The sequence below is a fragment of the Xiphophorus hellerii genome, chromosome 5 (assembly GCF_003331165.1).
Source record: "Xiphophorus hellerii strain 12219 chromosome 5, Xiphophorus_hellerii-4.1, whole genome shotgun sequence".
NCBI lineage: Eukaryota > Metazoa > Chordata > Actinopteri > Cyprinodontiformes > Poeciliidae > Xiphophorus > Xiphophorus hellerii.
Genome location: NC_045676.1, coordinates 20,291,219 through 20,303,658, shown reverse-complemented (window position 1 = coordinate 20,303,658; position 12,440 = coordinate 20,291,219). Strand labels below are relative to the sequence as shown.

General features: G+C 37.3%; 1 protein-coding gene across 2 annotated transcripts; it reads right to left on the bottom strand.

The window, feature by feature from the left end:
* Positions 1–613: 613 nt before the first annotated feature.
* Positions 614–11,597, bottom strand: LOC116720742 (target of Myb protein 1). Of its 2 annotated transcripts, none has more exons than XM_032564146.1 (15): positions 11,381–11,597; positions 6,895–6,979; positions 6,616–6,694; positions 6,240–6,389; positions 5,352–5,486; positions 5,110–5,262; positions 3,804–3,920; positions 3,101–3,234; positions 2,968–3,010; positions 2,704–2,839; positions 2,409–2,475; positions 1,848–1,923; positions 1,702–1,761; positions 1,575–1,614; positions 614–1,479 (listed from the first exon to the last, which is right to left on the bottom strand). In XM_032564146.1, the coding sequence occupies exons 1-15, from the start codon at positions 11,451–11,453 to the stop codon at positions 1,334–1,336; spliced, it is 1,494 nt and encodes a 497-aa protein (XP_032420037.1). In that variant the 5' UTR covers positions 11,454–11,597; the 3' UTR covers positions 614–1,333. The 2 variants fall into 2 exon arrangements, with proteins under 2 accessions (XP_032420037.1, XP_032420036.1); XM_032564145.1 differs by having other exon boundaries at positions 1,575–1,617; positions 11,381–11,596.
* Between the last annotated feature and the right edge of the window lie 843 nt (positions 11,598–12,440).

The window sequence follows — 12,440 nt, the reverse complement described above, 5'->3', positions numbered from 1 at the left end:
ACTTCCAGAGGCTGATTCTGAAGGCTGATCCACAGACATCCACAATGGGTTTGAGTACCCAACACCAGACATCCTTGAGCTTTTAAACAATAACATGCCAAATTTACAAACTTGTTATTGAGTGTGTTCAGAGTACAAGTTCCCACACCTCATTTAAGCCTCCAATATTCCAAACGGAAATTCTTGGGCAAAATCTTGTCTCTCACTTTTGCATCATTTTTGTCCACTTGCTTAATTCAACTCTTTTTATCCATCTCTAATTCCACAGTAAAGTATTTAAAGTAATTTGTGTGAGTTGCAATGTCAAGTACGTGAGTGGAGCTGGAGAAATTGAGAAAGATAAAACTAAATCTTAACTTCTGACCAAAAGGTTGTAATTGTGTTGTGATTGTATGTATTTGCTTAAAATGAAAGTTGCTAATTCTAAATATTTTTTTGTTTTGTTTTTTTAAGAATACAGATGCCTTCACTCATTTTCTTACCCAGAGTGTCATGCATTTATCTTGGATTTTGAGATTCTACTTTGGTTTTTAATATAAATATTGTTGGACTTTATTTATAAATCAATCTGGATGAAGTAAAAAAAAAAAGACAAAAAAGGTTATTACAGTAATTAAAAAGTTCAACTTATAACGTGTTTATTTTTCATTTATTCTGCTAATACAGCTAGTAGAGAATGAATAAACAGATCTCAGAAAACAAGAACATAATTGAAGTTATGTATCTTCAATCACAGAAATATTGGGCTACCAGAGTATGCCGATATACTTTTTATATTAATCACTAAATCAGTGCAGCTTAATGAAATGTCCCAATTAAACAAAAAAAACATAATTAAAGATAAACTTGTTCTGACAACCCACTGTCTTTTCTATTTTACTTATATCTGTCAATTCTTAAGTTTAATTTTTGATAAAAAAAAAAAAAAATCATGTGCTAATCTCCAACAAGGATGAAAGGCAGGGGTCATGCTTTCTTTTTTCTTTTTCTCAAACCAGAAAAATACTTTCAAATAAAAAGCTCTACATGTTTGGGGAACAGCTCCCCATTTATTTTTGATCCCACTAAATCAAGTCTCCGGTTTGAAGGCACATCATCACATAGATTTTATACATCATTATTTGCAATTACTTAACTATACAGGCTAAGGTTTTTTGTTCACATTGACATTATAGTAAACTTTAAATAGAGTTACATAAAGTTGTGTGTATGTACATGACAACATCAGATTTATAAGGAAATAAAGCATTTACTGTATAAAATTAGTTGATTATGCGGTTTGTGTACATTCATGTATCACTTTGTTGCTCTGAACCCGTTGATGAGGTTTTCTTTAAAGAGAGAAGAGCTGGTCATGCGTGGCGTCCTGCTGCTTTGCGGGTTGCGCCTGAGGTCTTGGTGTGGAGGGCGGCACGTTGCGAATTGAAAGGTTACTGTGGTCCGCCGCCAACGCCCGATCGTCCAGAAACTTGTCAAACTCTAAAGAAATGTACGTTTTATGAACTCCTCTTTAGAACAGCAGGTTAAATGTTGGGAAATATTTTATTAGAACAGCTAAGGAGACGAAAACATACCTTCACTGGAGACTCCTTCGCAAACCGACGACTCACCCTCCTGCTATTTTAAAACGCAAACATTAAATACTGCGCTCTACGTTCATCACCCGCTTATGCTAAACAAGTAGCAAGAGCTCCAGCCTACCAGATCTGAAGATAACCATTTGTCAATGTCATTCTGCGAAGCGTTTTTCTCTGGCACCATCTAAAATGAAACGCAAAAAACGGAATGACTCAGATATTGTTTTTAATTCAAGGTAAACTCGATGAATGTTGTTGTGGAGTACACACCCCTCCTGTGACCTGCAGCCTGGAGTCCAGAGCTTCAGCAAGGCCTTCCACCGTCTCAGGATCTTCATACTTGACGCTAGACGCAAACACAGAAACTTCATTATGAAAATGCAGCCTTGTTTTAAATTGTGCAACGCTTAAATTGGTTTTCATCACAAGCGTGGAAAAAATCAATGCATGCAAATATTTCAGTGTATTTTTCATTTCATTTATTTATTCATTTTAAACAGGTTTTTATAAACAAGTAATCGGTAGGAGAGAGAAAACATGTGCATACACAATCAAGAACAAAACAATCAGCTTGCCACTATTTTTCTGCTTGAAAAGGAGCAAGAAGAAGCAAACACTTATTCATCCATACAAATAGATCACATAAAAAGATATATTTGTGTGGATATGTCAAAACTATCAATATGGCATATTGTGTCTGAACTGCTGTTTGCTCTATTACAAAATAGCACTACCAATGAATCAAGTTAACCCCCTGCAGATATTTTCAGTTATGTAAATCACGTCGATTTATGAGAAGCATTTGAGAGAAAATTATGTAGCGCTGCTCACCTTTTCCTCTGTTCAGCCAAAGAGCTGCCTCTCGTCTGGGCAAACATGTCAAACTCCTCTTCTACTTCTGCAAAACAGAATTTCAGATGATAAAAACATATAATATCCTGCTTCATTTCAAATAGTACAGATAAATTTCTGTTTTCAATGCTCAGCTTTATTCACTGAGACATTTGTTCAGATGCAGAAAGTATTTTCGAAACATGTGATTCCCTTTTCCTCCCAGAAATAAAGTTTTAGAAACTTTATTTTTGGGAACTTTTGTTTTAACATAAGTTATAAAAAGATTACTCACTGTGATTGGCTGGTGATTGGTGATTGGTGGTCTGGGTGCTGACGGCTGGTTGGCTGGTCGCTGTGATCGTGGCGGGCTGTTTTTTGTTCGGACTTTCAGGACCGACGTCGATGAGATTTGGGCTACTTGCAGAGCTCTGGAAGGCAGTTGTGTCATATTTAATAACAGAGTGAGCACAGGAAGAATGAAGAAAAACATTTGAAACTAGTTTCAATACACCTTTTATTATTTTAAACACATCAGGCAACTTCTGATTATTTTTACCTGTTGCGTATTTGTACTTTGAGCCTTGCTCAGTCGCTCAAACCTGACAAAAAAAAAAAATGCAGTAGAAGGTTAAGTGCTGCAAATTTTTCATCTAATGTCTAACAATCCAGCCTGACCTGCGGCAGCCCACCTCTCGAAGCGAATGAAGGTGTTGTTGAGGTCGTCGTTCACCACGAGAAGCTCCTCCATAAATCCTTCATCCACCAGCTGTGGGATCAGTTCAACCACACGACTCTGCATCTTCTTACACACCGAGAAGAGCTGCTGCTTGAGCAGACCAGCAGAGAGAGATTAAGTGCTGTAGCTAATTAAAACGTTTATGCAACAGAAAATATGATTCCAGGAGCTTTAAGGAGCATATGATTTAATTTACATCTGTCTTTTCCGGACAGATTTTTAACTGTATAATTTTTAATTTGAAATAAAAATATTTCCTACATGTTTCGTAAAATGTCTGAAGACATTTAACGACTAAACTAAGAAAAATTTTCTCTGTTTGGAGCATAATGGAGCATAAAACCCTCCATTGTTTTATGCTTTTCCTGGTAGTTTTTACTATAAGGTTGACAGAAAATTTGTTTGATAAGATCTATAATAATAAGTAGCTCCATAAGTGAGAAGGAACCGTTTCCAAATCAAACATTAGACTGTGACATTTCAGCTGTATTAATAAAGTTAAAATAAAATTTGTTGTTGATAAATAAATGTACACCCAAATTAAAAAAAACAAAAGATAGACACGTTATTGTAAACTGGAACTGCAAAGAATAGACATAAGTATTTAGTTAGAGTTTGAGTGACAGACAGAACAGATGAGAAACAAATAAACCCACCTGCAGCAGCTCTGCATCGTCTGCTGTGCTCTGTCCAGGCTTTAGTTCGTTTAACATTTGAGACATTACTGCCAGGTTTCCTTTAACCAAGGCCAGCTCGCTCCGCAGCTTCTGCTCCTGAAATTTAACAAGATAACAAAAAGCAAGAATTAAAAACAAGTCACAAAATTAGGCACATTTTTGCTTTACCTTTATCAATACCTGGTACAAATAAAGGGCACATCTTAATATCTGAGCCAAGATTGAGACCTTTTATTTTCAGAATAAGAGCCTGCAGGATGGCAAAGAGCTCAACATCAAACTTGGCTTCCCTGGAGTGAGTCATTAAACTATTGCAAAACTATTTCTATTGCTTTGACTTGGATTCCATCTGTGAATTTGCCAACATAAATGAATGTTTTCCAACAGTGTAGCAACTCCAACTTTTGAGTAATTATAAAGTGGGTGGGTACACCTGAGGTGTGGGTAGATGCGAGGATATTTGATCCTGAAGGATTAAGAGTTGCTGACTGCTTTCCATTACAGTCTGCCCTGCCTACTTCAGTAGATCTGTTGTTGAAACGATGTTTACAGTGATTTTCTGCTGCTACAAATTCTTGTAGTAGCTACATGTCGCCACATGGGGGCAGAGCGTAGTGGCGCTCCAACACAACACTGGTATTTTCCAGGTTTTGAGACTTTAATATGCATGATTTTCAAACTTTGCGCAGCTTTAATGTGACATACATTTTCTCTGCAACTGAAAAGTAAATTCTGATGCTATCTAAACTAGTTAGTTTGCAGTTATCATGAAAACAAGGAAATGTAATAAAAATAAATACAACCATGAAAGCTGAACTTTATATGCGACTCATCACATTTACTATAATTGATGGCAGGTGTGAACTCAAGAAGACTTGATGCTAATTTTAAATCAAAAACTGCTTCAACAAATGCTTATGTAGAAGCACTTTTATTTTTTACATTTCCTCCTCAAACATGTTTATATTTTTAGTTTAACTGTACATTTACCATATAGAAAGTGGGCAACATTTTAAAATGATTTATCATGAACTTTATTTTTACATCTCGAAACCCGGAATTTTAACAAAGTTTTGACTAGCTTTGAGAGTCACAGTGGCCTGTTTTTAAAAAAATCTTAGTATCGTAGTAATTTGGACTCAGTATTATAGTTATTTGAGGAGTTTATTTGACAGGTGGGTGCAGATCTCCCAGTATGATCTTTATGATAGTTAAAACTCAGTAATTCTGACCATAAGAGCAAGTACTTAAAATGTAATTTCAAGGCAGTCTCAGGGCGACCTACCTGTTCGGGAGTGAGCGGGACTGGTCCATTACTGACTTGGACTGGAGATGAGGTATTTTGACTGGCGGGGGCGGCGGCAGGAACTTGCTCTGGTGACGGACGTGTGGGAGCAGCGACAGAGGTCTCCTCAGGTGTCCCGTTCTCGGGGATACTCTGCAGAACACAAAGAAGAGGTAAAATATACGCAGACGTTCATAAAAGAATTCATGTGTGATAACCTTCCAGTTAACAGCCAGGCTCACCCTGTTTGGAGTATGAATGGGTGAGAGCGCGTCCAGGTCTGTCATAGGAAACTCCAGACCTCGCCGCCTTAGGTCATCATACACATGCACCACCCCCACCAGGGAGGGAGAGCTGCGAAATGCATCAGCCCATGACTAAAGATAAAGATATAGGAGTAGTTATGAAGAGATGACTGACTCCTAGAGCTGCATGCAGTTAGAGCCTCCAGATGACGGGAACAAGCAATAAAGGAACAAGCAATAAGTGAGGCAACTTTGAGCAAGAGCAGAAAGGAATTGTTTTGCAACTCATTTTTAATGTAATCATATCTTCCAATCAGCACAAAAGTTACAATTACTATATAGCAAGGAATAAAGAGCTATAGAAATCTCAAATACAGTAAGAGATAAACCAAATTTAGCCATAATCAAGTGACTGTTGAGTAAACTTTATGAACCAGACGGTCTTAAAACGGTTTCAGGCTGAAAACACTTTTATAATTAAAACCGTTCATAATTATGCCACCACTAAAAAGAGATCTGAGATGATGTTAGTTTGGAGAATCAGGAGGGAATGGTGGTAAAGTAGTGAATCTACCATCTGCTCAAAATAAAAGACTGAATTTCCATAAACTAAACCAATCAAAAACATAAAGGATGCTTTTGTAAATATTAAATTGAATACTTTCAACCTTTTATGACTTCAATTCTTGGAACAAAGCTGATCACTTGGGGAAAAAAACTCCTTCTGAAGAAAATAAAAATCCAGACATTTTTTATAATAAATAGATTTATAATGAATATAAAAGCTCCTGTTTGTCACATTTCAACTGACTGATTCAACAAAGAAAGTAAAGACGCTTGATAACAAGATGAGTTAATTGGACACAGTTTCTGTCTGAAACAAACCTGTATGAGGCTGAGAACACGGTCATGCAGGGCTGTGGGGGGGTTGTATTTGGGCAAAATGGAACGGACCAGAACCCCTTCAACAAACTCCTGTGAGGCCACCAAAACATGGAAGCGATGGCCACAGTTCTTTACACAGGTCTCAAGAACCTGCGAGAGCAAAACATAAAGCTAAAATTATGACATGTACCATTCATTAAGCTACTATTGATACGTTCACTAAGCGGTTAAATGTTTATTTAACCACTGGGAGAAATAGTGACGCAAACATTCAATCTCTGATGATGATTCTGGTGTTTGAAAGATTCCCTGACATCCTCACATTCCTCAGTCTGTGACCGCACACTTAGTGCAGAAGCATGTAATTATTACTCACAGTGAGAGCCAGCATAATCTCTCTGAAGTTCTTGTTTCCAACAATTCTTTTCTTAATGGCTTTGACGGCATCTCTGGGCCTGAGGGAAGAAATATTTGCATCAGCTGATCTTTGTTTATTGGTTTATTATCTTGAAATTTAAAAACAAAGAATAAATTGCTGCACAAGCAGATATCAGCTGGTCAGAGATCAGAATCCAGGCAGTTTTTTTTAAATCAATCAAGGGCATTGAGTTGAGTTGATTGTGGTCTTTAAAAAAACAAAACAAACAATACCTACCCCTCATCCGTCTCATTGATGATGTCACATATCTCCATGTTGAGTCCCCAGTCCTCCGACTCCAGAGAGCCGCTGGTTGCTCGATCTGTAAACAAATAATTAATATTTAATTAATTCAGTTAATTAAATATTAACTGAAGCACCAATTTAGAGATGCTATTTTATGATTACAGCTGGGCCTCCAATACAAAAGTAGCCAAGTTAACAAAACTGCTAAAATATTCCATCATATCATTTGGATTTGAAAGTGCAGAATGATCTGCACTTTCTCCTGCATTTGAGGAGAATAACAGGAGGAGAATACTGCATGCTGTCTGTCAGCTGGCTGAAAGAGGGCTGCTACACATTTTCCTTTCTTAAAAGAAAGACTAATGATACCATTTTTATAAATTTATGGCAGTGAAAAACAAAGGCAGATACGGTATGAAAACTAAAATAGGACCAACCATAATTTCATATAAATACAGTGAGCCAGCTTAAAGTAGCTCGTGTTTTTCACAGTCAACAACAAGCTGACTGTCCAACCAGATAATCCGACTAATTAACTCATATCAGTTTAGATTTGTGGTATGCCATAATAGAGAATAAGATGATAAAACTATATTCTGCAAAATAAGTACCTGATGTTAGTCTATATCTTTGCTTAAGAATACGTGTCAAAGTCAGAATTAAAAAACAACAAATAAAAGTTAGAAATAAATGTGATATTTTAGCATCAATGGGGGTAGTTGTTAACTTTCTGTTTTAAACACAAACAATTAGATCATGTTGTATATTCTTACATGTGGTGGTGTATACATAAGAATTTGTTGCTTATAGTTATGATATTGTGAAAATCTCTTTTCACCCCATGCTAAACTATAATACCAACCATTAGTTTCTCTTAAAAGAAATGATGTCATGCATTGCTTCTACACACCAACGCAATTTCATGAGGTACAAAGAAAAACTGTCACATATAACAAACTTTTATAAACCTTGTTGCATGCATTTTTAAAAATTTGCTTTATCCTGAGTCTGAATTTAGCTAATGATTCCTCTTGATTCCTCCAATATGAACGCTTGCAATTTTTTCTAAAAAGTTGTCCACATGGAAATGTCAAATACAGCCTGCAGACACACAGAGGACCTGCATTAACCCAGATTTGAGGTTAAATCTGGGTTACAGCCACCTGTAGTTTGATAGCAGGACATAAACAGGCACATCATTGTAGGAATTGTTCCGTAAAGGAGGTTTTAATTAAAATGTATGCATTTTCTCCACTTTGCCCAATGTTTTCAGGATAAAGAGAAAACTGAAATTTGTATCGTCACGTAGGGAAACCATGAAAGAAAGAGAAAGAGCCATTTCTGCAATAGCTCCACCTAGATAAAATTGGTTAAGAACCTTGATAAAACCAAGGTCAGGCTTCGAGTTTTACATTTATCCATATTTTCTACAATTGCATAATCCTTGCATGAATAGAATATGCTTTTACAATGAAGGTTAAAATATTCTTTCTTGATTAGAACTTGGCCAACTGAAGCCTTTCCAATTGTATGGTAAATCAAGAACATAAAAAAAATTATTCTTCTGTCCTTAGCGTCATTTTGTTGTTGCTATTGTTTCCTGAAACATCATGAAAGCAGCTAAAGATCTACTAAAGAACACAGCTGTTCCCATTGCCTTTGAATGCAAGGTTATTGCTCATTCTTATTCACTTATCAAGAGCCATTGTAAAGCGTCTGAGGGCCACATGCGACTCTGGAGCTCCAGGCTGCACAACACTGAACAACAGGAATGCTTGTTGCTTTTTTATTTTATTTAGCCTCAGTGGCCTTATTACAAGATGACCTAACACATGAGATTATAAAGAGAGACACTATTATGTATTTCCCAGACACACAGTGCCATTTCATAGCACAATCAAGTAACTACAGTAGTTATAAAAATGCTGCATAACTCAAACAATAACCTTTACTTTCTCTATTAAGCCTTAAACAATTGTTTTGAGGAGAGTTGGAATGAGAATGAGTTTGTATGACAATCTCAGCAGATGTGCAATTCCATTTGGTGTTTGTTTGCTAATTGCTGCTGCCACTAGTCATGTGGAGCTGAGTGGGGGAGGGGTGTGCCATGAGGCGGAAGCTCAGCTTGGAAACTGAAGCAGATGCGTGGAAAAGATGACGCTCTGTGAGACCAAGCGTTTAGGCACCCCAAATAGCTGCCATGTGACATTAAAGGATTTCTGAATTATGCATGAAAGAATCAAAGCAACACTCCAGGTATGTTTTTGTTGAGGGGATGACATTATATCAAAATAAGCTCAAAAGAGTCGACTTTACATAATACTGCCCCTTTAATGACCTGGAGATCTGCTCTTTCAGAAACCTTGTGTGGACTTCCTTTCAGTTGTATCATAATTTCTACAGTGGAGTGGATCCAGTACTTAAGTAAAATCAACTTCTGAACCATGAAATGTTGACAGGAGCTTACACAATCGTCAGCAAACAAGGTAAACTTTGTTTAGTTCAGGATTGTGCAAGTGGCCGGTTAGAAGCTTTAACAGTTTACCTCTTATCTGAGGAAGATAAAACTGTAGGAGTCCTCATTTACAATAAATCCAGGTTACTTAGGTAATGATAGCAGCTTGTCCAAGAAGGGTCAAGACCAAAGTGGCTAATAAGTCAATTTTCCTCATTTACTGTGTAAATTGCATCACTTCCTGTGTGGCACACGTACTGAGAATTCGACATATGAAGTGTTTCTGGTCAAAGTAACTTCTGATCTAAAAGTTGGTATAAAATGCAAAATGTAAATTACTTTATTGATTTTTACTCTGCTTTGTTTTTCTAGGTTACATGTTCCACTCTGAATACATGTTTGATGAAGACATGTATTCATGTGCCACCTCTCACCTCCATTTCCTGTATAAAAATTGCTGAGCTGTAAATGACCATCATCTAATGTAAAGCTGAAGACAATTCAAAAATGTGTAACATAATGTTTCCACAAACTGCTGTGGTGTTTTGTGATTGTTTTGTGAAAGTTGGACCTGCTGTTAGCTCCAGCCTCTGGCACAAACTGATCTGGATTTAGTCCTAGAGATCTATTGAACCTGTGGTGCAGTAAGGTGTTAACTGCTTGTAAACTTTTGACTGAATTTCCACTCGTAGTGTCACCTGAGCTGCTCATTCACCAACCCTGTCTACATTAGGCCTGGGCCAGTTCAATTACAGTTTCAAAACCGCTGAGGTTTTTCCATCATGTTTAAAGTCTTTTTAAACTGAACTGCCGGCCAGCTGGCTGAACAAGGCCTAAGACATTTTTATTGTCTCTCGCTGACTTTAATAATGAAAATACAGTATTTTACAGTAATGGATGGGACATTTTGGCTGAATGAAAGCACAGCTGCAAATCAACGAACTCACATTCACTATAACCAGTTTTTTAAAAAAAGGGTTCAGTGGTTGTCAACATAATCTGAAGGACATAAATCACCCCAGAAATTCAGTTTTTAATCTACTGTAACTTCCCTAATTTTTTTTACCTACTAAGGTAATTTTGGTATCATTTGAAAATGTGTTTTGGAAGGTGAATCGTCGCCATATTGAAGACGTCTTTTATAAGAATTGCCTGTAGAAACTCAAATTATTCAGCCAACAAGGTCAACCTTTAACTTCTTTCCTTTGCAGTATAATCAAGGCCAGCTTTCTTGCACTCCACTCTTCTCATAAGTCTCTAAATCCCATTCCTTTCCACCAGAAACACCTCACCAAACCCTCAACCTCGCTTTGCTCAATCCACATGTGGGCAACTCCTTCGGGTTCCCTCCCTCTCCCTTGCTCTGGCCTCCTCCGCTTCATGTGACTGTCAGCTGCTTGTGTTCACATTTGTCTCAGAACCAGCTCACATCTATGTGCAGGAAAGTGAGAGGATTAAAAAGGAGGAAGGAAGGGTTCAGATGGGTGTGCGGGTGCTACTCATGACAGATCTGATACTGCGCCATTCTCCAGCCACCAGCGGCTGAATGAATGAATGTGAAAGCGGCTCGCAGAGCTAAAGATTAAATATGTGGTTTAAATCTGAACAAAAAGAAAATATGTTGAAACAAATCCGTTACTTTCGGCGTGAACGATGTGAAGCTGCAGCTTTATGGAAATGCTTCAGAGACTGCGGAAGTGGGTGGAAACAATAAGATGAATGCTGATTGGCTACGCTAGCCGTCACTCAATGCGCACTGACCAATCGTACACGAGAATTAAAAAACGGTCTCACCTCCGTCTGAGTCACTGCCTCTTAAACTTATTTGTTATTTTTGTACAAATTTGGACAATTTCGGTGCAAGTCGCGAACATAAAAACCGCCTTTTACACCAATACAACCCAGGAGACGTTTGTGTTAACCACCGAAATCTCGAAACATGTCGAAACAAATCTCTAATGACACAAATGACTACAAAAAGCACAGCTGTTAATATGTTTAAAAAAAAAAAAAAAAGCTCACCGATTCTCTGTCCGACGGGCGTTGAAAATGGATTTCCGAGGAGAAACTCCATGGTCTCCCCGAGAGAAAACATCCTGGGAATCTACAGCTGGTTGTTCACCGTTAAAACAAATGTAAACAGGTTTCAAGACTCGCTGACCGCCGTGTTTCCTTTTGCTTTCAGAAGCAGCCACTGCTTGCAGAGGTGCACTAGCTCTGTGGGAGGTCACGTGTAAACTCACACGGAAGCACACACACACACACCAACACACACCCACAAGCACTAACACACCTCTGATCACATCATCAGTTTACAGTCCAACAAGGTTTCTCTGAACAACCCTCTATTATTTTGAAGAAGTGTAGAATCATTCATGAACAATTAATTACAAACTTGAGGAAGAAGTATTCTGTTTATATACTTTTTAATTAAACATAAACGATATTTTTTCCAAAATATAAATCAATATTCTTTATAAATACCTTATTATATATTTTGGGGTTTTTAAGTAAAATAATGGTTTAAATACAGCAAGTGTGGTGCAGCACCTGCTGTAATTTACAGCATATTTTTCACAATCCGATTTTTTCTTGTGTTCTTAATTTTATTATGGTTGTTTGTTGTAATTTCTTATAAATATATCAGGAGTGTTAAGTTATACTGGCAGATACTTGCCACACTCTTTTCCTGTTTATGGTTCCTTGGATATGCTACACTCCCGACCAGCTAGGTACAAGGGTGTTAGAAAATGGATGGATGGATGGATGGATGGATGGATGGATGGATGGACGTACTACACAAAGCTTTTCATATTTTGTGACTACAACCAAAACATTCAATGTATGAGATTTTATGTCAGCACAAAGTTGCACATGTTTGTGAAGTAAAAGAAAAAAGTATACAAAGGTTTATATTTTTTTAAAGAACATTTGAAATGTGTGACATGAATTAGTTTTCAGCCTTAGTTTGTATTTTGTATAACCACCGTTGAAGCTGCAAGTCTGTTTGGGTATGTCTTTCATTTGCACATCAGATTGAATTGTTTCCCCCATTCCTTTTTGCAAATTAGCCAAAATTCAG